Here is a 27,165-nt window from a genome sequence, read left to right as displayed (position 1 = left end):
TTGCTTTGCAACAATCCCATTTCCAGTGTCAGCAGCTTTGGTTTAATTTACGACTCCATGCTAAGCAAGTGGATGCAGATTTGTACTATAAATCCTAATCTCATTTATTAATATTGCTGTACTCAAAAATGAAATGGAATATTTCAGCATGCATTGTCATCCAGTGACAAACGTTTTTCTTTTAACCAATGTGTGTGCTTTCTATATAGTTGTCAGTTAACTTTGATGGGTGCTGGATGTCCAGTGTAATTGTCAGTCTGGAAGAGCATGTTCTCCATGTGTCTGCATGTACATTATTTCTTCAGTATGAAGACTGAGTTTATATGCAACACACAACAGGTCACCTTTAATTTCAGTAAAGTCTAATTATGCTGTTTTAACATGAACTGCAGTAAACGTTGGGTGATAAGAGAATGTTCTGACGTGATGTGCTAAAGCAAATGGGTTTAGTTTTGGGAACAATGCCTCTGACATAATAGTTGTTGAATGAATGCACTGTTCCACCCTGGTTTATATGATGGAGGTGACTGCATGGAGAAATGCACATGAGGGAAAACAGTTTATATATTGTGGGAAAATATAATTTTGCCCCTTATGACAGGATTCTGTGGAAAACTGTATGCTCCTTTATTTGCTCAGAAAAGCATCAGGAAATGTTAAATACTGCTGGTTAGATTAGTACGGAAATACAAAAGTGATCCTTTTCTCACACGTCACTATCTCAATTATTAGGTTGTTTGTGAAACCATTGCCTGTCATTTTAGAAGCACTGTGAAGAACATTTTACCAGTAAATTTGTGTTGGACTTCCATATGAAAATAAAAAATAAATCGAAAGGAACAAACAAGTTCTATTTGTTTTAAATTATAAATCCTTTAAAAATGTAAACAATTTACATTAAATAAGTGTGATCACCTGTATTCTGCTATGTAGGCTATCTACATACATATTTATGTAGTGAGCATACAGATAGTCTTATACAGGAAAGATATACACCTCTGATAATAACAGTTTTTGGCAAGTATCCACTGAAGAGCAGGGAGATTAGCTGCATGGCTACTATCTGCATCACACTAGATTGAATTATACCGAATTGATCCAATTAGTTTTGCATCAAAAAGAATTGTTCATAAGGTCCTAGAATTCTATAGCTAAGTAGTGAATCATGATATTCCCATTTACCGGTAATTCAAGATAATATAGCTTGAAATACCCCTCCATATTGGTTGTGTAGACATTAATAACAAGTTTAAGAAATTCCATATTTCATGGAACTTTATAATACATGTAGACCAAAACAGGATGCTGAACCAACTGAAAATAGAATAATCAATTAAGACTGTGTTGGGGCCAAAAAAAGACCCATGGTTGTGTCAGACCAAACCTGCCTGTAACAGTAACATTCTTGTAAGGCAGTTAGCTTTTTACAAAGTAAACAGCAGCAGCCTTTTCTTTACCAACATGTCTTTTTTAAGGACTTTTGTAGAGTAATTTTGCCTCCACGACCTCTTGTTTATAGTGTCATTGTTAATCATACTTAAATATATAAGGTTATTTTTTATTATTTTACTTTTGCCAAGACAGCAACAATAGCATATTTCACATTATATTGTTCAGAGTAGGATGTGCTAATTTAAAGGTGCAGCATGTTACAAAATCAAAGGTTAATAAAAGAAAAAGGTAATATACCATTAAAATGTATGTTTCTGTTCATATCTAATTGCTTTACTAAAATAACTGTGCCATTTAAATCTACTTACCATGGATCCACTTACTGTATGTAGCAGCAAATCTTTAAATTTGAAGTAGTTTCTATGCCCATCTTTACCACTATATATATCAGTAATTCTTCCACAATGTACCTTTAAAATCAAAATATTATAAAATCAAATTGTATTTTCTACAACCAGACAAAAATTTTAAAAATATTACAGACCATGGCTGCAAAATGATTATATAGGTCATATCTGCTGCTGTCAGAATGTGAAATTGATCCAGACTTCAGTACTTGATTACTATAATTTCTGAAAACACATCCGTCTGTTTATTTATCATCTTAGTTGACTTAATCTTTGATCTTCTCCTCCCATTTCATTACCTCATTACCTCCATTACTTCCCATACTTTTCTAGTTTGGGTATGCTAAAGTTCAGACATGATTTGGAGTTTTACCATTAACTTATGCTATATTAATCTCTAGATGGAAATCCTTTTGTTACAGCATAAATCTTGAAGTAAAAATAATTACCTATTTTCCCTCAGATTACTACACGGGGCTTTGATCCTTGATATCTGTTTCTCAGTTTGGTTCAGGAAGGAGATACATTAATATTCCCCTCCCCCATTGGTGTACTGCTGGTGACCACACACCGTCTGCCCGTCTGCCCTGCTGGCATCTGCCGGCAGCCCAATGAACAGATCATAGAAACAAAACCACTGAAAGGAACATGTAGCTGCATTTTTTGTTGTATTTGCCGGACAATCCAACTGTGCCATTCAGCTAAAGCCAAATGAATATAAATCATAGTGTGTGAATGCTGGTGAATAAAATTTTGTTTTGCTACAGCTGCTGGTCTTGGCATGATTCAAGATATGAGCATGTCTTTCAGCAAGTCCTAAACATTAAACATTGGATACTCTAAAATGGGAGAATTTGATGTGGCCTTTTCAGTGTGAATCTCAGTTGGCGAGTTAACAAGTCATGAATCACTGGTGTGATAGTGACAGAAGCTGCTCAGTTCCTAAGTATTATGTAATGTATTTTCTCAAAGCATTTCATAAATTTCACCACCCTACTGTTTTTCTTTTTCTTTAGTAAAATGTGGTACCTATTAATTATCAATTAATACCAATTAATGGTATTGTAAAAAACAAAAAATAGAACTAGTTTTTGCCCTAACATGGGTATTCATTCATAAACTATATTACAAACTGCAGTGTATGAATATTACATTTGGGGTGTAGATGTCTATTCTTACCAGGTATTTTATCACATGCACCATGTCAGCCTGCCAAGATGACTCTGAATATGTTTACATGCACATTACTAATCCAGTCCAAATAAATGGTTATATAAGCGTCTAGGTTTCTAAACATGTATTTCAAGCTGTCTTATGTCTTATGTCTTATGTCTTATAATCTCAGCCACTGTGATATTTACCGCCAGCAACTGTTTGGATAAGGCGTTTGCTTTCTGCTTCCTGCTTCCTACTTGTGTTTTTATCTAAGTACTTCAGGTACAACTCTTTTAACACAAGGATAGAACTTTCTCCAGGTGTCTGACAGCAGGATGTTTACCCCCAATTTACACCTGGTGCATGTGTGCCGCGTTCCGGCTGGTCCGAAGTTTCGTTCCAACCTCCGTTGTGGGTCAGTCGGAACTGAGAGCGTATCAGGTGCAGAGTGCCTGTGTGTGTAGTCCGCCTAGCTGGATCCGCGAGATTACGAAATCACAGGAGAACTGAATCATGTGATTCTCCACTTCCAGGATAAACATTTTGTCGGCCAGGGTGAAAAAAACCCAACAACACTGAGACACCCTGACAGATTAATGATGTAATGATGTTTACATGGTTCAGCAAGAACAAAGCTGCACAGGGCTTTTATTTTGAAAATTACAGAAAGCTTTTGCACCGCTCTTGTGTCTAATTTCCTGTCTGCCCCTGTCTCAACTGCTGAGTTTGATGCGTTCTGGACGTGTGCTCCTCAAAAAATAAACTCGGCAGATATGTTTAGCAGGGAGCCGTGACAAGGTGCTTCTGGGCGCTCCCTGTGTGAACCAAAATACCGACTAAAATGGTTGCTATTAGCTGTGGAGGCCGCGGCAGAGCCGTAACATGGTGCAAACGCACCTGGTGGAAGTTAGGACTCATTTATAAATAGGTATTGGTGTGTAATTAAACTTAGTTAGTATTTTTATTATAAAATAATGAATATATATATATATATATATATTTTGTTTTGTTTTGTTAATAGACCAGTTTAAAAAAAATTATGAAACTGTAAGTTATCCCCAAAACTCCAGATTTCTAAGTAACAGTCTTGCAGTTCTCTGGGATCTGCTTTTCACATGTCCTCAACCCTGACATAACAAAAGAATGAGAATAGTTAAATCAGCAAGTAGTGAGATGCCTTCGAAGCTGTAATAACACCATTGTGTTTTTATTAGCTGTGAATAGCTTTTTTCCATTTGGCTGTTGAGCCTATTTAAATTTGTATTTAATGGTAGAGAGATGATGCTGTCTTATCCTTAGGTCACAATTTTACAGAAGGGTGGAATAAACAGCTGTAGGGCAACCGTAAGCAGTACCTCAGCTTTTATTCCCATGCGACTCTACCTATAAATTTGCTGAGCAAAGTCACAGCTCTGAACGCAAACCTGTGTGTGAGTCAGGATTAAAACAAATAAACAGAAACTCAGGCTGCCCTTACAGAATTAAAGGTGAAATGACTACCTGAGTACCCCTGACCTCTTGATGATGACAGCACTAAGATGGGATTAATGATGCAAGTCACTGCAGTATATGCAAATGTGGAAATGGGTGACCTTTATTTCACACCTCAGCTCGTTGGCAACCACACTCATATTTTAGGATGTACATCAGTGCAGGACATGGATGAGTGATGCATAAATTTATTCGCACAAATTTCCCCACCGACATATTGGTCAAGGGTGAAGGATTTTTTCTGTTAATACTGATTGCTGTACAACTACAAAGCCCATTGTTATTAACCAGTTTTATACACTTTGGTGTAAGTTTTTTTTTTTTCTTTTTTTTCTTTCTGCCAAGTTTCTGCAGGTTATGTTCTGGATAAGAGATCAACAAGTATAAAAGCACCACCTCCTGACCAGTCGGTTCTCTTGGAACTTGTTCTTGTTCTGGACTTGTTACAAGTCAGTTTATCTACACTAGGGTTGCATCTGGAATAATGAATTTATTAATGATGGTCACACGTGGCATAACTGCAGAACCATGAATTTATGGAAAGCACATCTTTCAACAGTGTTGCTTTTGGCCTGGATAATGTGTTTGAATTCTTCGTACTTTTGAAGAATTATTTCCTGTTGCTCCATGGTGAAGTAGGCTTCTCTGCAGGGTTTCTCCATGTCTGCGATTGGTCAGATGTTGTTAACCCCACCCCTTTTAAATGAACAGACACTGATCAAGATTGGAAAGTCCTGGGTTGGATCACCAAGTTGATAACCAGCTTGGTAGTACTGTTTAACCAAGCAAATGTCTGGGAGAGATATCCCGGGTATGTTCATCCCACTTCGTAGTACAGGCCTCAGGACCTCAACTCTGCTGGTGTAGTCTTGGTATATTGGTATCAGAATGTGTAGCTCGTGCTTAATTTTGAAGACTGTAGAATAGAGATCCCTAAGGTACATATTTTTTCTCCTAATCTAAAACATTTTAGGCAAAATTAGATCTCAAAAAGGCATTTTTAAAAGATATACAACTGCAGTGCTTTTGCGCAACTACCTGTCTGTCTGTCTGTCTGTCTGCTGCTTCTCATTATTCCCACAGATACATGCTCCCATGTTTGAGTGTTTTGCTTCCACTTGGAGGAAGTAATCAGGAAAATTTGAAGCAACTGCTGTGGAAAACACAGAATGCAACATTAAGAAATATCTTCTTTGATAGGGTTAATCTTGTTATTGAGGTAAATTAAGAACTGTGTAATGGAGATTAATCAGTGGAACTGTTGTCTGAGCTTTTCATCTGAGATTCTTTGCTGTTTACCATTTTTTGTTCTTTCTCCTCTTTGTTATGTAATCTGTTGTTGTCAGCTCCAGTCAGCCCCTCCTGGCTCGAGCTAACTTTAATCCATTCAGCTAATGCATTGCATTATTTCTTAATTTATACTCTTCTTTGTTAGGTTTAAGAATTTAGATGACGTCACATCTGTCCGTCTATGATAGAAAAAATGTCTTTCTGCTGGGGCTAAGGACAATGCAGATGGGTAACAAACTGCACTGAAGGGTCTAATCTGTTGCAGCCTTGGTGCACTTGAGCTTTGCAAATTCCTTTTTTCATAGCATTTTGCCTCTACTTAGGGGCAACAATACATTTAATTAATAGAGCACTTTTCATGACACTCAAAGTCGCCTTACAGCAAGACTACAACAATAAAAATGCAAAACATCAATCAGCAAAATCAAGATGTTACAAACGGTAAGCATAGCTCCTTACCAGTGTTGGGTAGTAACATGTTACTAGTAATAGTTACTGTAACTCTGTTAGTTTTGTCAGTAACTACTACTCTAAAGCATTACTCTTTAAATATATTATATAACATTACCCTACCAGCCAGCAGCTGTGAGCTTCTTCCTGTTTACAGCAGTGATGCAGTACGACATGGGCAGTGTTGCAAAATCTGCTTGTAGCGCTCGTTTTTCTGCGAAGTCGCTTGCAAATATCGTCAGTTGTGGGTTTTTGGACCTGTTTTCTTAAGGATAGTTGCTTAATTGGGCTTCCTCTCCTCCCTTTGAGAAACTCTCCTGATTCTCTCACAGCTGTCCACAGTAAAGCAATAACCCCTGGATGCAGAACAATAAATGGCATGTGGATAAAAGCAACAGGTAAAGCCTTGTTATCTAAGCAGGTTCTTCCGTGTCTGCCAGAGGTGACTTAGGTGGACAGGATGCTCGGGGTCCATGATGAAAACCAAAAGGCGGATGTATACTCGCGCGGCGTCTGTGTCTGCGCAACCGCCATAGGCGCTGAGTAGCCCCAAGAGGCTCGACACGCACCTTTTTCAGACCTGACATGCACTGCTGCTATGCACACTGTTACGCGGATGTACTCCCTTGTGATTGATCATTTTGGTATTACAAGTTTCCGAATTTCTGGATCTTCTCGCTGAACTGCCATTAGTAACCACCATTTTTAAAAACAACACCCAATGGATCAAGTTGATAAGAGGCTGATCGAATTACTGATGAGCTGAACCTGTTGTCTTCTTTCCTCACAGTATGTGGTCTCCTTCATACCTGTCCACACGTCCCTCACATTATTCCATTGTAGTTTGGCTTCCAGCTTCCTCTGGTAGTTGTCCTTACTCCTCCTTAGTGACACTCTGAGATCCTGTTGCACCCTCCTCTTTTCTTCCTGGTCTCCTGGCTTTAAAAATTTTTGGTTTAATATTGCCTTCAGGTCGCTAGTGATCTAAGGCTTATTATTGGGGAAAAGGCACACAGACCGTGTAGGAATGGGGATTTCTTCACAGAATCTGATGTAATCTGTGATGCAGTCTGTGATCTTGTTGATGTCCTCTCCGTGTGGCTGACAGAGAACGTCCTAATCCGTTGACTCAAAGAAGTCCTTTGGTGTTTCAGCAGCATCCTCAGTCCACCTCCTCACTGTCCTTCTGTGTCTGTCACTGAACAAGTGGGACATACTTCAGGGTCAGCAGAATCAGATTGTGGTTTGATCTGTCAAGGGGAGGGCTAGTTGTGGTGGCAGTGGACGCATCCCTGGTATTTGCATACAGAAAATCCAGTGTTTTATTTCTCGGGTGGGACAATCCACATGTTGATGGAATGTAGGTAGAAGTTTGTCCAAAGTCATGTGATTGAAATCCCTGGCTATAACTGTGAAAGCATTGGGATGTTAAGTCTGTACCTTAGCAACTGATAACGTCACACGCCGCCTCTGCGTCTGCTGATGGTGGAAGGTTAACTGCCATGACAACGACAGAGGTGAATTCCTGAGGCAGATAATATGGGTGTTTCCCACAGCAAGCAGTTCTATATCTGGGTTACAGAGACATTTCTTCACATGCACATGTCTGGGATGATACCATTTTCCACTCACATACAGTGCAATCCCCCCATCTCTCTTCTTTCCACTGCTCGTTGCAGCTCTGTTGGCTCGAACAGTGCTAAAGTACTGCTATGCTATGGTCAGGTATGAGTGACTGAAGCCTTGTCTCAGTAAACAGTGTTGGGGTAGTTACTCTAAAAAAGTAATTAGTTACTAGTTATTAGTTACTAGTTACTTCTGTAAAGTGTAATGAAATTACTTTACTAGTTACTGCATTTGAAAATCACCAGGAACAACAAAAGTAGCGCAGAGACCATGAGCAATATTTTCAAGCCATCGGGTTTTAAAGTGTGTTGTTTGGCTGGTGTAGATAAACTAAAACGAAACAAAAACATAGAAAACATGAAAAAAAATTCAACATGGAAGCTGCTGCAACAGGTGACCACCTATTTTACCACCGATTTTGTTTAGTTTCTGTGTATTTTTAAATATAGTTTCACACATTATAAATCTCTGAGTTAAAGTAGCGCGTGTTTAGCAACATGCTCAAAATATGTAGGAAAAAAGCATTAATCTAAAATACATTACTCTCCACATTCATGTTGATGAAAATTAATTTTAAATTTTAATTTTGTGAGTACTTTCATGTTTTTCCGTGATACAAGGGTTTTTAGAAGTTCCCCATGGAGACATATTTTTACTGTTTCAACCTATAAATGCACATTTCCTGAAACGATCATATTTTGAATCTATTCAGGCTGGTTTCTAGACAAAATTTCCCACAGGAGACCAAGCTAAACAGGAAGCTATTCACAGCTTCACTGATGAATACTGTGGTTTAGTCAAGCTTGCAACATTTGCAGCTAAATTGTACTTTCCCTAAATAGCTGCTACATTTGCTTAGTTTGCACAAGACATGCCACAATAGATATTAATGAGAAATATGGCTGGCTGGCAAGATTTATTTATTAACAGCAAATCTTAAAGCTGATTTATAGGTAGAATCAAAGATTTTTCATTATTTTATTAAATGTTTCGAACATAAATCTACCAATATTCCTTATTAAATGAATAAATAACTATGAAAAGCACACAGTTATACTGACATTAGCCATGGTGGCAGTAAGTCCAGCTTTTGCAGAAACTCAGACCCTTCAGGGGGGCGTTGCCCTCTCACACACGACTCTGCTGCCCCCACTGAGAGCTGAGGCAAAAATAGATTTTTGAAAGAGCATGTTGTCAAAAGTGTGAACTCAACACTGTGTGACTAGTTATTGCCTGTCTCTCTTTTATGATTTGTTTTAGTTTGGCATGAAGCTTGCTGATTAGAAAACATGAATAAACATTTTTTTTCTCTGCCTGTGTTGCCGGCTCCAGAGTGCAGCATCTTTTAGAGTGATAATGCTTTCATCTTGCTGCTTTGGCAAGAAAGCTATTAATGTCAGAAGAGAATGCTGCTAAGCATTTCAGTCTAGAGTTGATAGCTGATATTTAATATTTAATCCTCCTTTCAGACAATGGTATCTCTGCTCTGAGAAGCTTCTGAGCCACAGCAGATTTCTCCAGACACCCTGTAGCTATAAATAATTAAAGTCTTATTTCAATTGTTGGAAAAAGCAGAGTGATTTAAAAACAGTGATTTGTGGTTCTTTAGCATCAAAGTTAAATGAAATCATACATGTCAATTGGTGTGGTATTTCCACACCTACTTGTGTCCAGAAACCAAGGATAGAGATGGGAGGGAATATTGGGAGATGTCAGTCAGGATTACCGTCCAGCTCTGTGAGCCTGCAGGAAGCTCCTCCAGGAATCAGCTCTGATTGGTTAAATGGTACAAAAGCTGAAAGACAAGATCATGTTAATAAAGAAGGAAACAAGGTTAAGGTTAAGGTTCAGTGCTGAATTTAGGTAGACACTGGAAAGAGTTTTATTCAGTTTCAGCTTCTTAGACCCAACTTCCAGTTTCTGTTTAATTTTTTTGCCACCTTTAACGCTGCTATTATTTGCATTTTTTTCTATAAATCTCTGACTCAGAGTGATTGATGCAGTTACATCTGACTCATCTCATTCTCCATGACCTACATGATATATAGCGGTCTTACAAATTGGCATACTTTGCCTTTATTTTCCTACATGCTTTAAGACATTGAAGTCAAGTTGAATACACTGGTGCCTGTTTTATGCTCCGGCTACAGTAAAATACCTGTGACTCAGTGTTTGTACTGTTGTTGCTTGCACTTGATCTGCCACACTACTGTATATTTCTTGGCTCTTCTTAATACTGAGAGGATGAAGAGGAGAGAGTCATATCCTCTGAAGCGGTGTTATCCTCTTTGAAATATTGTAGCCAGATGTCTAATTAATACACTTGAGCAGAGTCAGTAACCTTGCAGTGAGATGGAGAGTCAGGAGAGCAGAGATGAGCCTCAGCACTTTTACTCAGAGTGCTCGAGTCAGTGACCAAGCAGCCTTTTGGGTATGTTAAACCACATCACAGTTTCAGCTTCAGTGCTTTTATCAAGGTGTCCTTGATTATTATTTTATGTCCTGATTGTAAAAGTCTGATCTGCTTTCTGTTACAGCCTGTCCTTCTTTTGTCCCTCTGCTGTCTCTTCCTCCCTGTGCTGACCCACTTTCCAAGTATTGATTCAGTGATTTTACATCAGATCGGATGTTTACCCTCTATGTGTCTGTGCAATTGATTTTCTGTCTGACAGAAAGCTTCTCACTGAGCCTATTTAATGTCCACCTAAGGTGCTCTTTCGTCACTGGACAACTGGACTGGACACAGGTCCCTATCCTCCCATCAGCCATACACAGACATTTAACAAGGATTCAACACCTTAGCTCATATAATGCTTTACTAATTAGTGTTTAAATAACAGATGAGCTTTTAGCTGAACAACATCTTTTTCAGACAGAATTACTTTTTAAGAGTTTTAATGTAAGCTTCCCTTTTAAGTGAATCTGTAACAAATGTGTATAAATGTTGAGCTATTTTCCAGTAAGAAAATGGCTTTTAATTTTTCTGTAAACTTGCCGCTTGCCCTGCAGTTTTTCCTCACTGTAACATTTATTTTATTTTATTTTTTTAATTATTTTTTATTTTGTAACCTTATATTTCTGAACATCAGTGCTTAAAAATCACTGTAGATGGTTTAGATTGTGTTGCCATGTACAAACTGTACTAAATTTGAGACTTAATATTTAATAAAATTTAACTCAATTTTAAGGTAAATCATATTTTCATTTCCATTGTTGTGTTTTTTTTTTTTTTTTTTTTTTAAATAATAGTATTTTTATATCTATTATTACTTAGGTTTTCAGTGAGTGTTTAGCAGTTATTGAACAGATGATCTTTTGAATAACTCCTCTAATCTCAACATCAGAGATGAAGGGTGCAACATTGGGAAATGAAAGACTGAACATTGTAATGACCTGTGCGATCACTCACATATGGCATAAACAGAAAAAAACATTGTGTTACCTCACTCATGATGGATGGAAACAGAAGCTGTTTTGATGTAGTTTGTGTGGCGATGATGATAAATAGCTATTTATATTAATTCTGTGTGCAAAGTATTTCTCTGAGCAGCGAAATAACTAGTAGAATTCACAGACACTAGAAGTGAAGTTTCACAGCCCTACATGTCCTCACACAGGAGGAAAGGAAAACAAAGAGAATAAAGGTTACTATGGTGTAACTGTGAAATGTGCAATTTGGCAAGACACACTCATGAATGGAGAAGAAGAGGGGGCCATTATGTGTAATTTAAAGCAGGAGAGCAGGGAGTAATGATGCTTCGGTGAGGTAACACAATGATGATTCAAAGACAGAATTCACACCAGTGTTTGGCTGATGATGGAGCCTGATGAGAATAATGTTTACAATGTTGTGCAAAGAATTCTCATGTTAATTTTATTTACTTCTTATTCTAATCTTTTTTTCTTTTACCCTGCAAGTCATTTGTGCATTTAGCAAATTTAGCCCACCTGTCTGCAAAGTATTATCTTGTAGTTCTCATCTATTTAACAACAAAAACACAAAGTTTAATTGTGATTTCCCCCTGTACTGACTGTAGTTACCATAACAGTATCAAACAAGGAAATTCATATCTGCAGTCAGGATATCGATGGAAGGATGAAAGTTGTTGATGACTGGAAACTTGTTTTCCTGTTAAAAACACATTTTCTTTTAACCTCAGCTAATCTGTAGATTAAACTACATTTTGATTATCATGGCTAGGACAGCAAAGATCATCTTTTCACTCAACCCAACTTAATTAAATGGATGTAGAAAATATCTGCTTTCTACCAATTTTACTCAAATGGACTGATACTGTGTGCATTGAAGTGGCTGAGATTTTCATTCACGTAGACATCCCTGTCTCTTATAAATTGTATACTTAGTAAGTCTGAGGGTTTCACTCAGCTGTTTGTGATGTTAACACAAGTTAATGTATAATTATACTCCTGATCCACTTTCAATTCCAGCTGATGCATCACAATTTTGTTTAAGGTGAATTAGTGAGTTTAGCTATTTCCCATTTTTCCAGATAAGAACCCAAGCAGTTGAAGTGTCTGTTGAATATTTTGCATGTCCATCATTCATTCCAACCACCATTCATAAATATGATGTTTAATTTAATTAAAAAAGATGAATATGATTCTGATTCACCACCTAAACTAGGGAAACAAGCTGATATCACAGAAACTAAATTTATAAGAGAAAAACCTCCATTATTATGATGAATCTTTTGGTAAGCAGATTTCTGCTTTACATCATCCACAAAAACACGTTTTCAACGGAGAATCAATGCAGGAAACTACTGTGGATTTTTGTCCTTGAGAGAAATACCTTACTGTTTAATTAAATTTTGTGGGTAGATGTTTTGCCTTAACAACACAAATACAATCATGTAATAAATATATCATCTGACCTTTCATAAATTAATATTGCATTGCATTAAAACAAACAAAAAAGGTTTAATACATCTGATGTTGTAAGCCTGACATTAACAAACAGAGGAAGTCAAATAGGATGTAATTTTTTTTTTCAAGAAGGACAAATTCAAGGTAAGCAAATGCGTAATTTAAATAAATTTAAAAAAAAAAGAAAAAAAAAAAAAAGAGAAGGTGAGCCAAACACCATGGGACCCAGCTGGGTTGTCATAGCAACCCTGTCTGAGAAGAACTAAAGACAGAAAAAGAAGCAAAGGAGGTAGAGAGAGAAAAAAAAGAGGACAGGTCCATTTAGTTCTCCTCAACAGACTCAGTAAAAACAGACTGCTTTATCTGCAAAACTCCCAAAAAATGCAGTTCTCTGCAAAGGAAGATATTTTTGTTTGTTTTATTTGGCAGAGATTTGTTGTAAAAGATAGGACAAAAACAAGCCTGTAAATAATTTCTCACCCACTGACACTTTGGCTGCCTGAGCACAGTTGGTTAAGAGGATGAAGAGAAGCTTTGAAGTTCGGCCCTTCTCTGTGGAGAGTGGATTGCGATGGCCACATGCCTCAGTGGTCACCTCAACGGCTTTACTGGCAACACTGTGTATGACAAAGCTGACAAAGCAGGAGAATAAAGCACGTTCCCATTCATTATATGAGGGAAAACAAGAAACACAAATACTGTACGACTTCAAGGTGATTAAAAAGAGATACTATACAGTACCAACCTCATCTCAAGGATTAAATCTGAATTTACTTGACACAGATACAAATCTTTCTTCAGATTTCTGGTGATTAAAACAGCAAGCCGCGAAGGCCTGCGTGCTCTTTGGCTCTGTATTAATGGGATTTCGGTAAAAAGGCTTTTTTTAAAATTCAGGTTGGGTTTCTTTTTTGTTTTATCATTGCCTTTTTTGTTCTGTTCTTCTTGGATTAGTCATAATTCTGTCCTTTTGAAAATCTCATGTTCAGTTGTAGTAGTTAGTATTGCTTCCTGTCAGAGCGAGACAGAGACAGAGAAACATAAATTTCTTCGACTTAAAACGAAAAAAGAGATGCAAAGTTGGGAAAAGTCTGCAGATAAATTACTACCATGATACTGCCTATAGAGTGTAAAGGATGAAAGAACTGATCTCAGACATTTGCAGACTGAACTGTTGAAAACTGCAGCATTGTCTATGAACCTACAGGGAGAAAAAAAATGCAGTGAAGAATAAGAAAAATTCTTCTTTTCGTCCTTTTGGATAATTTTGTTTAATGAAATGATTCAAGTTTGTTGAAGACAAGCAGTGTTAGCACATACAGTGTGTGAATTTACAAGTACATTGGTATATTCCAGTGGATCATAAAGAATAAGAAGAGAACACCAGAAGACAAACTGTACAAGAAAAACATTTAAAACCTTATATGTGCCATTTTTGTGATGAAAATGGTGACTGCTCTATTTGAGAATAAAGTTAAACATGAATCCTGTGGGGTTCATCCTCTGAGGAGAAGACTGCGCTGTTCTGATGTCTCTTCTTTACAATTTGGCGTGATTTTTTTTCCTCCCACTGGCTGCAACAAATTCCTCTAGAACAGTGATTTCCAACCTATTTTCCTTGGGGGACCCCCTTCATGCCTACATCAAAAAGCCATGGACCCCCTGCCCCACCCTATGCTGAAACCATACTTGGTTTTATGCTTTCAAAAGTGAGATTCTCACCATAAAATCATTCAGTCCTGTCCTTTGATAAACCCAAAGTTAAATCAAGTTAATTAAATGAAGATATAGCCAGGGACACAGGGACAATGTGTGGACATTTATCACAATAGCTCTGAATGTTCAAAGCCTCCAGGACCCACTGTGCTCTTAGAGGACCCCAGGTGTGGAAGTTTTGATAAAACACACCAAAATACTGTGGGATCATCCTCAGGGGACAAAAAAAAAAAAAAAAAAAAAAAAAAAAAAATGCTGTTGCTGCAGTAATCTATAATAAGAAGACCTTCGTTAATAAAGAGACTTTTACTTCACTCTATATATAAAAGCAGAATTACACACCAGACAGAGAATAAAAATATGGCACCACTATCTTTCCACTAGCACCAGTGGCGTCATGACACTAAAAATAACCAATGTAATGTAAAAGGTAATGATTTCACAAAGCAGCTGTCTTACATAAGCATGCCAGGGTGAGTAGAGCTGGTGGAAAAGAGAGTGATGAGACCGACTGGGGAAAAGGCAGATATGGGAGGATGGGATGAAGTGCAAAGAAAAAAAAACTAAGAGTAAAAAGGATGGAAATGACAGAAAGGAGTTGTGAGAGAGGCACACTGGAGTGACAAGGGAGAGAGGTAAAATGTCAAAGGATGTGGAGATGAGACATGTTAGACACTCGGAGACAGAAAAGCTGGAGAAGAGGTGCTGTCAAACAGCAGCGACAAACTGTAGAAACAGAGAAACAAAAAGGAAGCAGAGACAAAGCAGAGAGAACGGTGACAATACCGAGAGGGGAGCAGCAGACGGGATGCCAGAAAATGACATTCATTATCTTCCCTTCAACAAACAGCAGTTTAATGTTTCCATTTTCAACCTGAAGGAACAAAGTTTAGGATTAATCTACACTCAGATATAGACTATAACAATAAAGGAACTGGTTGAAATTTCTGACCACTTCAGCTTTTTTTTTACATTAACTACAAGATAACATTATTCAAAAATCTTTATGGCAAACAGTGTAACATATTTAAAATCTTAATGCTTTAAGTTGATGATTAATCACTGATATCATGTCAAAACAAAACAAGACGTTACAAAGTCTGTTCAGTTTTACCAAATAATAAAAACAAAAGTATTGTTTTTATTGTTATGACTTTTTGAAATATGTTATGACGTTTTGAATTCTCAGTGGTTCAAATATAGGCCAAGGGAAAATTAGGTTACTGTTTAATCTCACGTTGATAATGTTTGACAATGTCGCGATCTGGCTTGTTGGACTGCAGCACAAATGGAGACTGAACAAATACAGCACTGAGAAAAAGTCTGTAGCCACCCCACATTTTCCTATTTTAAATTTTGTCAGTAAAATTAGGAAATAGATTTAGTTAAAACATCTGCAAACACAAATGTAAATATATGAAGGCCAGAGCTGATTTTGTACAATTATGACAAACTTAAAAGTCAGTCTTTGTAATAAATGTTTTATTCTTCAACAAATTCTGAACCCTCTTAGATTACTAAAAAAAATCTATCTTCAAGCAGTTTTCAGTAATAGTTCTCCAGATTTCTTCAACGACTTTCCAAAACTCTTCTTTGGATGTTAGCTGCCTTTTATTCTTTTCCCTGACAAGATGATCTCGCACTGCTTTAATAATGTTGAGGTCCGGACTCTGGTGGAGGATTCATTACTCCATAATAATGATAATAATAATGGATTAGGTTTAAATAGCGCCTTTCAAGACACCCGTAGTGCTTATAAGACCTGTTCCCACCAATGTTGAGTTCAGTTCTTGTGCCATTTGGCATACTTCAGCCATTTCTCTCTTTTCTAAAAGTGGCTTCTTGACAGCCATCCTTCCATGAACACCAGTTCTGATGAGGCTTTGACCAACACGGATAAACTTAAGGTCCAGATGCATCTCTTTAGCCCCCCTAACACCTACTGCACACCATGCAGAGAAGTCTTCCTTTGCCACTAAGAATCTACTCTGGTTTATATTTGATGGTTAAAAGTATTCATTATCTAGGAACCTTTCACCGTAAATAAGTACCTAATTGTTCTTAGATGCTGTCTGTGTGTGCATGAATACTATAAATTCAGCCAAAAATGCATTCTGGAGATTCTGACACCAAAAGTGAATTTAAGTTATAGTTATTACTTATCAAATGAGACAAAGTTTGACGAAGAGGAAACGAGATCAAGACCAAATTTTGAGGACAGTAGAAGCTAAAAGTGTAGGCGAGGTGGTGATGTTTGGGCCTCTTTTTTTATGATAATACTCATCGTGGCTGTATTCCAGTGGCTCCAGGAAGGTCACACTGACCCATTTAATAAATTGTTCACGATGGGAGGGAGACAGAAAGGGGGGAGATAAACAGGAAGGAGAAAAATATGCTTACAAAGGCTAGTTTAAGGTTGGACTGGTGTTAATGTTCTAATGAGCTGCTTAAATAAGGGTTTGTGAACCATTTTATGTAGTAAATAATGTCAGTCAGCGATGATGCTCAAGCAAAAGCAAATAAAGAATTCCAGCAAACAGACAGAGCAGGTCTGCAGGTGGGTTATTGACAGTGTTGCTGTGTCTCATGTAACAGCTACACCGTTCAATCACCCCGTTATCTAATCTTATTATTAAATTAAATAAACAAACTAAACTAAACTAAAATAAAGTGAGCTGTAAAGTGAAAAGTATACATTTGTAATTTTATATCTACTTTTTAAGATTAAAACAAAACCTTTTTTTTTTTTTGCCAGTGATGAACTAAGCCATCTGTTCTTTTGGAGCCAATACAGCAGTGCCTGAAAGTACATTATTACTGGCAGTATTAAGTAGTGGCTGCTCAGCAGGGCTGGGCAGATCGATCCAAATATCGATAGTATTAACCCCAAGGCTAATATCAGTATTGTTCAATTCCAGCATGATAAGATCGATATGTTTATTTCAGATGGTCTCATGGGTAAAAAGCCAAAGAATATGAATGAAAGCCAACCAACAGGTTTTGCTTTTGTTTAGCTAATTTGCACTGTTGGCTATTTTTTAAACAGTTATGTGTGATAAAAGGGAATAACAGAGTTATTCCATTATTTTGTTACACTGTTGTTTACAAACAAAAACGCTTAAATTAAATTTCTGCCATTTAGTTTGTTAGTAAAAAATGTTTTAATTGAAAAAAAATCTTTGTACTGTGTTTTATGATGATCATAATGATGATCAGTAAATAAAGGCAACGTCATTAACTGATTGTGAAATTTAAAGCAACAAGAATTGGTACTGATTTCGGTAATATTTGCCCTGTATTTACTTGGTATCGGATTGATATGAAAATTTGCTGTATTGCTCAACCAGCTGCACACCATCACCAGCTGTGTTTATCCAATCAAATTAATCCGCGTAAAAATGTGTCATGTGAGTGTGTGTGTGTCAGCTTATCCAATCAGAAGTACTTTTCAGTCAAGAAGGGTGGTTGGTGGATGATGTTTTTCAGTCGATTAAACAAATTGTGTTTCTTGTCTTGGGATTCACCAAATGAGACTAAGGTCTGCACATAATACAAATAAGTTCATTGTTTTTTCTAAATCCAAACTACTTCCATATTGATTTTGCAATAGGGAGATGTGAACTAATTCATCAGGTTAAGAGGCTAATGCATATTAAGTTTTTCTCTCCTACATTTTTGCTTGTTTTCCCTCCTTAGTCCACTGCCAGGTTATTGTATTTTTCTTTTTCTTGTTTCCCTTTGGGATTTTCTTGCAATAGCACCAACTACTGGTCTGGAGTATGTTGAGGGAATACACACAGACCAGTAGTTGGTGCTTATCAAGATGAATTTAATTGCGAGTTTGAGATCATTTTATTGCCCAGCCTTAACTTACAAGGACAATCCTTCAGCCCCATTCCCCTTTTCAAAAATGACCTCTTGTGGCTCCAGAAAGACCAAAGCAGAGATAACTAAAAGCCAAACACAAAGCTTTGAGACCGAGCTGTAGTCAAACCGATAGCCTTCAGATGAGGTCCATTGTTGTAATTCCAGTGCTACATCATTTTTTTCCCTAACATTTTAAGATTATTTTTTAAAACTGAGAATTTGAGTACGACAGCCACCACTGCTCTCATCCTACATTTCACGGTTGATGTATTGTTTTCATTTACCAGAAGCTTTTAGGACTCTGTGCCCACAAAGTCAGACTGTGTCATTCTGCCAGTGGTGCAGAGACAGTAATTCACGTATTTTGACTGGTGTGACTTTAAAAATCTGTGCAGGGATGCTGTGCGTCATTTCCTAGGGTGGGTGGATTTTTAATGTTTTTTTCCTTGTTAAGTAGATCTAACACTGTTGGGCGACACACAGAACCACACTTCATCAGCTGCTTGGAGTGACTGTAAGTGGCATCTGGGCTTTGCCTTTTTAAGGGTGTCAGATAAACCGTACAGATAATGCTGAATAACTACCAGAGAGAAATGCAAAGCACAATAGAGGCTGGAGAGACAGAAAAGAAGAAGGAAGGAGGCACAGAGATGTTCACTGTGTGCTGTTGTTACCAGAGTGAAGGTGATTTTATTCACAAAAAATTAATCAATTTATTTTTAGCTCGGTGCATCCAGGTTTTAGACCTATTTGCTTCATCTCCTTCCCTCCAAATCTCTTTATTTCTATTTTTTTTAAATGAGAAGATGCTAATTATTGCCTATTGGCCTTTACTATTATTATGCAATAGAGTCAGTTTGACTAGATAAATTGCTGGCAGCTGCTTAGAGGGAAATTCTTGAAGTTGCCTTCTCTGGTGCAGGGGAGTTACCGACATTTTCTGGAGGTTCATTGTTGTATTTTTGGGTTTTTGATAAGAGGGGGAAATTCTTTGTGGTTTCTTTTTGTTTACTTGAAAACAGCCGGGGGTAACACAGATGAGGCAAGAGTGATGGATCTTTCAGTATCCTTGAAACCAAGCTGGTAAACGCGGTTGCAACAGTGAGTGGGGTACCAGGGTCACATGATGACACTCCATTTGGCGTCTGCGGTGAAAGAAGGTGGCATGATTCACAATTACATACAAGAACATACCTATTTGTTTTCTTTAATCACTACTTTAATTGTAATGTTTTGTTGTGTTAACTACGCTGATTTTCCATATACAGTTAACTTTTTTTGTATGTGCTTATTAAGCCCTGTTACCACCAATGGGTCAGAGTGGGTTTGCATTTGCACACATGAAAACTGGGAAGGGTACCCTAATATCCAACCTGACCTGTTCCACTTTTTAGGATCCCTTTTGTTGGGGTTACAATCTAACCAATCTGACCCAAAAAGGTGGAGCTCGATACACTTTATTCCGTTGCTTAGATAAAAAAATAAGTCACTTTCAGTGCGACCAGGCATAAAGACAAAGCAGGAATGGCTCCTTGTTTAGAGCAACAGATTTTCTTTTTGTTGATTAAATCGTTGTTTAAAATGGCGTTACGAAGAACCCCTAAGTAGAAAGAACACAAACTGGATGACTGCTATTCTGCTCCTTTGTTTCTGAGTCATTTTGTGGTCATACTTAAGAGAAGGCGTTGCGCTGCAATGGCGTCATGCTATTACGTAGCCGAGGCATCTACTGCTGATACTCCGCAGGTAAGGTTACAGTTGGCTGTGGGAAAGTAATGAAATGACAGTTTACAAATGATATATGCACCCTAACCGTCTTGACCTGACCCTCACCCGTTGGTGGAAAGGCTTTAGTCTTTCAATTTCCTTTACATTTGTCATACATACATAATTTATCTTAAATCTCATACCTAAAGGTTTGTTTACAGACAATAATGAGTAAATTATGAGAATTATAATAGAGTATCTAACATCTGGTGACTGTGAAAACAACAGGATGTAACGTGTCAAAATGGAGTCCAAGCCATGATCACCGTCTAATGCTGGACACAAGATGTTACTCTGTAAACCCAACAAACCCCACAAACCCAATAAACCCAATAAAACCAGTCATGCCGCATATTTAAATCCAACCAAGAAGTGAAAAATGTGTTTAAGGAAAGTGTTGCTGCATTTTTTATTTAACATATCCAAAAGTTCTTGTATCTAGCTGTCAAACTGCCCATGATTAAAAGCATTGCAAGTAGCTGCACCATCCACACCCACCCGTGTCCTCATTAGGAGAATTTTAGGGCTTCTTAAAGAGGCACTACTGATGTTTCCTTTGCTTTGTAAATGTGCATCCCTCTTGCTGCCTGTAGGGGTCATGTTTGAAGCTATGAACAAATAATTTAATTGGTCGTTTTGGCAGTTCTGACAGTGCCATTTGATGTGACATAGAAACAATATAATAATTGATCTTCCAGTTTGGATGTAGAGAGTTGTGGCCAGCATTTCTCAGAAACTGAATTAGCCCTGAGTCTAGTGTGATCATACTTCTTGGTGTTCTTGCGTCGGTGGACTGATGTCATGCTCTAGTACTGTAATTGTACTAACGTTGTCTAACTCTACTGTGTGTATTGGCCATGTCCTGAAACACAGCAGTCGGCCTAATTAGGCCTTTATTCAGTTTCAGTCTTCGTGTTATCTTTGGAATAACAGTCTACTTCCGTGGACTTCGTTGCTCCTCTTCTTACAGAATAATCACGGTCAGTAAGCATCCATTTTGACCTCAATTTTGAATGTGTCTGCAGTTTTCTTTAGTTTAATTCAGTTTAATCCAATGTTTATTGTCATTGTAGAAAATAAGAAAATATTTAAACATAACCTATCTGGCATAACAATAAAAAGTGCGACAAACCCAAAGAGCTGTACATTAACAGTGTAAGGGCATATTTACATAGCAGCGAACAGCAGCAGTTCTAAAAGAGGTAGCAGACGGAGGGAGAGAGGAAGAGAGAAAGGGACTGGATTTGTGGAGTAAGATTTTTACATGGGATAAGTATTGCAACAATGCAAAGTCCAGTACAGTTATTGTAGTTGCATGGCGAATGTAATATAAGGGGGTATGGGTGGATGGGAGAGGGGATAAGTGACCATTGAGCAGCCGCCCTGCCTGAAGGTACAGACTGTGGCTCAGTCTATTGGTTCTGGCCTGGATGGATGTATCTTCTCCCTGAGGGCAACAGCTGAAACAAATAATTTGCCGGGTATGCTGGGTCATGCAGGATATTGTGCACTCTCCTCAGACAGCAGCTGGTATGGATCAAAGTGATTTTTGGGAGACTGGCCCAGAAGATCCTCCATGCTGTTTTCATGCTCTGGCGCTCATGTTGTTCAGCCTTGTTGCAGCTGGAGAACCACACTAAAAGTCCATAGATCAGCACTCTCGCTATAACATAGTGATGGAAGTTCAGCAAGAGTTTCTGTGGACAATCGACTCTCATTAGTTTCCTCAGATAGTTAGGTAGCCATTTTTAATGGAAACAAATTAGAGCCCAGCACAACTAAAACAACAGCTATTTAGTATTTGCGCTCTTACTGTGTTACTGGGCTAGATTATTATGATTTAAATCAATCTACCTTTAGTATCCCCAAAACTTAAATTTCACATTCGTATTCAGACTCTTCGTGTTGTCATTAATTACCAATTAGATGTGTAAAGAATCTTAATTGCAAAAACGGACAAACTGGGAAAAACTGATAGAAACACCTGTAACTAAAAGACCCCACAATTTACCCTGCATGTCAAGTCCAAAGACCTCCATCCAGCTCTGAGACAAGGCATCAGGGCAGAGGTATACAACTATTTTTAATGCACTGAGTCTTCCAAATGGTCTTAATGATAATGAAAAGGAAAAGTTTGAAAACATAAGACTCTTAATAATAACCCAGGAAACTAGCGCTGGGTATGATTTATATTTAGGAGATGTGAATCAGAAGAAGCATCTTGGTGGGAATCTTACTTACCACTGGTGCACTGCCACCATTTGCCAAGGTGATGGGCATGTCTTCTTCCAAGGCCTCAGACCCTGCCACCTGAGCAGAAGACATAGTGACTGGATTAAAGGGTCCTCAAAGTGTTTCTTCTCTCAACAATATCCCCAGTCCAGGGTGTACTACTCTGCTTTTCCTTCCTGAGCCATGAAATAGTTTGATAGAACTTCTTTCAGGCCAACCGAAAATCCTTCTCCATGGCCTTGTCAAATTCCTCCCATGCCCAAGTTTTTGAATCTGCAACCACCAATGCTACAGCTTTCATGTGACAGCTAGCACAAAAAGTATAAGATAGCTTTTGGAGATAAAGCTAGTCTTAGTAGCGTAAAAAGCCATTGATGCTCTGTCACCTTGATACCTGGCGAGGCTGTCATCTGCCTTGCTGGTAGGACCTTGCTACTTCAAAAACATTGGAGAAAATTAATCATATATTTGAACTTTTGAGACTTAGAATCATGCCTAAAAAAATCTAAAATACATGTTATGTGACAGGAACAAGGTAGCTCATTTTGATGAGGAAAGTAATTGTGGCTAAGGTGCATGATATCCATGGTGGTAACCACCAAACCAGAGATGAATATTCACCATGCTGCAAAAGCTTTCATCTTTGTGTGAGAAAAGCAAGGTGATATTTCACTTTGTGTTTGGTCTGAAGAAACCAGAAAACTTCTAACATTACTCCTTTACAAATGAAAGAGTTGGGTTGTAGATTTCTGATTCATGGGCTGAATATTTCCCAAATGGACAGAGGTGTGAAGGCGCCTCAAGGCTTTTTGAAGCAACTATTACCTGAACTTTAGTTTTTGAGATTAAATTCTATGTTTGAATCTGAAAACATCACAAGATACTTCCTTATATTATTTTATTGTGGTGCCACAATGAAATGTGATCAGAGAATGTGGTCATTGAGTCTGAGTTGGTTACATTTTTTTTTCTTTTGGAAGAGGAGGGTCAGTGTGCCACATATTCATTTCCAACTTGATTCCATTTCCAATCATTATTTTACCTGTTAGCTGTTCTGTTCAATACAACATTCAGTTACTGAACTGATTCCTTCCAAAATTTCACAATGTACATTTGTGAAATTACCCCAAAAAGGAAGGTGTCACCACTCTCATTGTCATGCAACACAATGCCAATACTAGTGTTTTTTAAATTCATAAATGGGAGAACAGAAAGGGCTTTATGCAATACATTTGTAATATAACCTCAGTGTATACTCGTCTGCATGTTGCTATGGTGATTTCAGGTTGCTGTCCAGGATGGCTGGAATGAAGGAGCAGCAGTTCACAGAGGAGAAGCCCCTACTGCCGGAGAAGAGAGGAGTGGACTCAGACGTGGTCAGTCCTCCTAGTTTTTTGCCTTTATGTCCTCTTCTTGCCAAATCCCCCCTATCTGGGTGTTCACATGTGATTAGTGAAGCCGTCTAAAACTCTTGGCATATTAAGACAGAGATCTTTGTGCTCATTAGCTGTGATGGCTTATAAAGAGAACAATGTGCTTGTTTACCAGCACTGGAGAAAATTAATACACTCCATCCAACCAAGACTCCAATAAAAATACTGAGAAGATGAAAGCTTATTTAAGCTGTGTGTGTGTGAGAGAGAGAGACTGAGAATGGTGAAGGGCTGAGGGAATCAAAAACAGAGAACTGGGAGTAGGCGGTTATGTAAACGCCACTTATTCCACTCCACTTGTCCAATAAAGAAGCAACAGGTAGCAGCTGAGGCAGAATCAGGGCCTCGTGAATTCCTCTGATGCAGGAATGAGAGAAATGCTGGAGACTTGCCAGATGTTAAAGTGACTTGAAAAGGCAAGATTTATGCCTGAATATAGCTAATTTCATTATCATCTTAAAATGTTCAAACAGCTCTTTAGTGAGATGGTTATTATTTCTGCCTACCATGTCAAGAGGAGCCAAAACAGAAGCATGACAAGCTCAGAGATAAATGACTGGAAGCTATAAATGATAAATTATAAGAAGACTGTTGCATCATGGTGTTGATCAAAATTATGAGAGCCCAGGAAATCAAGAAAATACGCATAAATAAATGCAGAGCATTTGTTTGCTTCTGTTGAATCTCTTATTTGTGCTGAAAGAGTCAAGGAGAGACATCGAATGTAACCAGTGACTCAGCCATGACTCAGTTTGCCAGTGTCTCAGAAGTGAGCCTTCACCCAGATGATACAGGATGTCAGGATTTTTTAAAAAACTCTGTTTATAATAACAATATGCCATGCATCAACATGAGTGCATTGAACTGCCATTGTCATAGCCCTGCTCATTATGGCTTGCTGTTGGTAAATAATCAAAGCCATTGATTGCTGTCTCATTGATCTGGTTACATGTTGCATGGCTCAATGAGTTGCTCGGTTTATCGAACGTTTGAAAGACCTCTTCTGCTCGGTCACACTTAGTTGTTTTTTGCCACCTCTCTACCTCACAGCTTATTTAAACTCTGCAGCTCTGTTGTTGTGCAACAGCCAGTAAGTGACCTTTAAGAGAGCAGTTACTGAGTGATTATGTCCTGGCACAAAATACTGGTAAAAGTCACAACAAGTTATGCCTGGCAAATGCTGCATTCACTTCATATTAAAAACCAGAGAGAGGCAGTTGAAATTAAATAATTTTCTAGTAAAATGAAATGGACTAGAAACTGGTGTTGGTAATGCAGTTAAACCGTTAAAGAAAAGGTTATATCTCCAACAGTGAAGCATGGTAGTGGGAGTGTCATGCTCTGTATCCTAAAATTTCCATGCATGCCATTTAATGATTTAATTCTGATTATTTGTTTAAATAAAATATTATTTCTGATACGGTCTTAGGTGCTATTATGGAAAAAAAAAGTAAATATTAGGGCAGATTAGAGGTACCTTGATGAGTTTTACAACACTAATATTGCTGTGGAGCACTTGGGTCCACATTAGTTCAACAAATGTAATATTCTGGAAAGTTTTAGTGTTTAAAAACACGAATAGTTGTGAAATTAAAATCAAAATGTGAACTATCTAAATATGTGCTTGACTTGTCTGAGAACCTGTTAATTCTGAAAACTGCATACCTGTTAATAAATGTCCTTCTCTACTCTACAGCTTTGCTAATGACATGGATGTAGCATGATACTGGTTTTAAACTGCATATGAGCACAATCCAGCAGGTCTCCGCCCACAACCTGTCCGTCTATTCCAATTAAAGGAGAGCTGCAGATCTTCAGTTTGACCTTTCTGGTGATGCAAGAAAAGAAAAGAAGTAATAAAATGGGAGATGTTTCTTCTTTGAACATTTAAAGGCTGAAGGATCACCAAGGCTGTTTCTAAGGCGTCCATAAGCCCTGCATCAGAGAATGGAACATATTTAAAAATGATCACGTCTTTATGTTGACTGTTGTTGGTGTGTCTGCCCCGGTTGTTTCCCAATAATCACCTTGTTGTGCTTGTTGTTCCAAAACACAGCAGGAAAAAGGAGAGGAGGCAACGGAGGGGCTCCCGTGCCCCGCCAGCCCCGCGCCCCCTAACCAACCCCCTCCCCCTCGTCGCCCCACTCACCGCTGGCATGTCATCGCACGGCACTGGCTCCGCCAGACCCGCCGTCGGACCAGCGGGGTCATCCCGGTAACTACCAGAACAAGCAGAAACATTTGAGTTCCAGTACACAAACTCAACTACACAACACAGCTGAGAACAATAACTGAGATTAAAACACGAATACAGGAATAAAATATTTAGATTAATTCATGAAGCGTATATTCATTTTTGTGTTAGTATTTAGTTAGTATCTCTTTTAGAAAATCCTCACTGGTATTTCCTTCTCCTGTCTATTCAAACAATGACCTTTGACCACAACAGATCAATCTTGGCCCAGACTTTTATTATCCACTATGCCACAGAAGCCCAGAAATATTTGCTGTTGTTTGCTTGTTGCCCCCAGAGACATATTCAAAAGACTTTAGTCTGCATATTTCCAGGCTGAAAATCTCTTTTTAAAGATGAGTTAATGGACATCAACATTAGTTTGCTGTAGCAGAGCTACAAGATCAGGCGATAAACCCCCAAATAGATCTCTCTCTCTTTTTTACTTCTAGATGACAATAGTTTCTGCCCCTTTATAATGAACACCTCCAAACTGTACAAAAGTGCAGTACTTTCTTTTTTATTAAAATCCCAACTGGTGCATGAACATGCATGATTGTGCACATAATACACCTACTAACAAAGAGTAAAAGGAAGATATCAGAGCCTAAAGATCCTATTCTTCATGAACAGAATTTCAAATAAGGTGCAAGATGTTATTGTAGGAAGCTTTCTAGCTGCTTTTCTAGCTTAAAGGTTCTTGTAGGAAATTTCAAAACAAGTTTCTATATAAGCCTTTTAATAATCTATCTAAACAGGGACTGATTTATTAAAGAGAAGATAATATTCCAAAGATCAGTCAGGATTCCTGCTGGCTCCACCAGAAACCCTTGAAGCATTGCTAGCAAGTTTTTATTTATGCCCAACAATGCTATAAAATGCTGCCTCAGAATAATAGTTAAGATATCTTGGATTTTCAGGAAACTGAAAATAAAAAATTGAGTAAAGAAACTTAAAAAAGAAGAAAATAGGCAGAAAATAGATTTCTTAGTTAAGGCTGTTGAGATAAATACAAACAAAACCAGCTGACTTGTTTTCAGGTTTAAAATTAGCTTTAAAGCTAAAATTTCAAACTGATTTGGTTGTAGAAAGAGAATTTAGAGAGTACCACAGAAAGCTAACTAGCTAAAAGCTAACTAGCCTCACTATGCAGAGTAATTAGAGTAACCAAAGTGTTCAAATATCATTGTTAATGTGCCATTGATGCACACATTTTGAT

General features: G+C 37.9%; 1 protein-coding gene across 4 annotated transcripts in view; it reads left to right on the top strand.

The window, feature by feature from the left end:
* ndrg4 (NDRG family member 4) overlaps positions 1-27,165 on the top strand; it is a 62,466-nt gene that overhangs the window by 5,877 nt on the left and 29,424 nt on the right. For 3 of the 4 annotated variants that reach the window (XM_041997371.1, XM_041997369.1, XM_041997368.1), the window contains 2 exons: positions 23,566-23,656; positions 25,770-25,928. In XM_041997371.1, the coding sequence (XP_041853305.1) occupies positions 23,579-23,656; positions 25,770-25,928 (237 nt within the window). In that variant the 5' untranslated portion in view covers positions 23,566-23,578. The remainder of the gene's footprint in view (positions 1-23,565; positions 23,657-25,769; positions 25,929-27,165) is intronic. The other variant, XM_041997372.1, reaches the window with a different exon arrangement.

Source organism: Melanotaenia boesemani, chromosome 10, assembly GCF_017639745.1.
Source record: "Melanotaenia boesemani isolate fMelBoe1 chromosome 10, fMelBoe1.pri, whole genome shotgun sequence".
Lineage (NCBI taxonomy): Eukaryota > Metazoa > Chordata > Actinopteri > Atheriniformes > Melanotaeniidae > Melanotaenia > Melanotaenia boesemani.
This window is presented reverse-complemented; position numbering and strand designations above follow the sequence as displayed.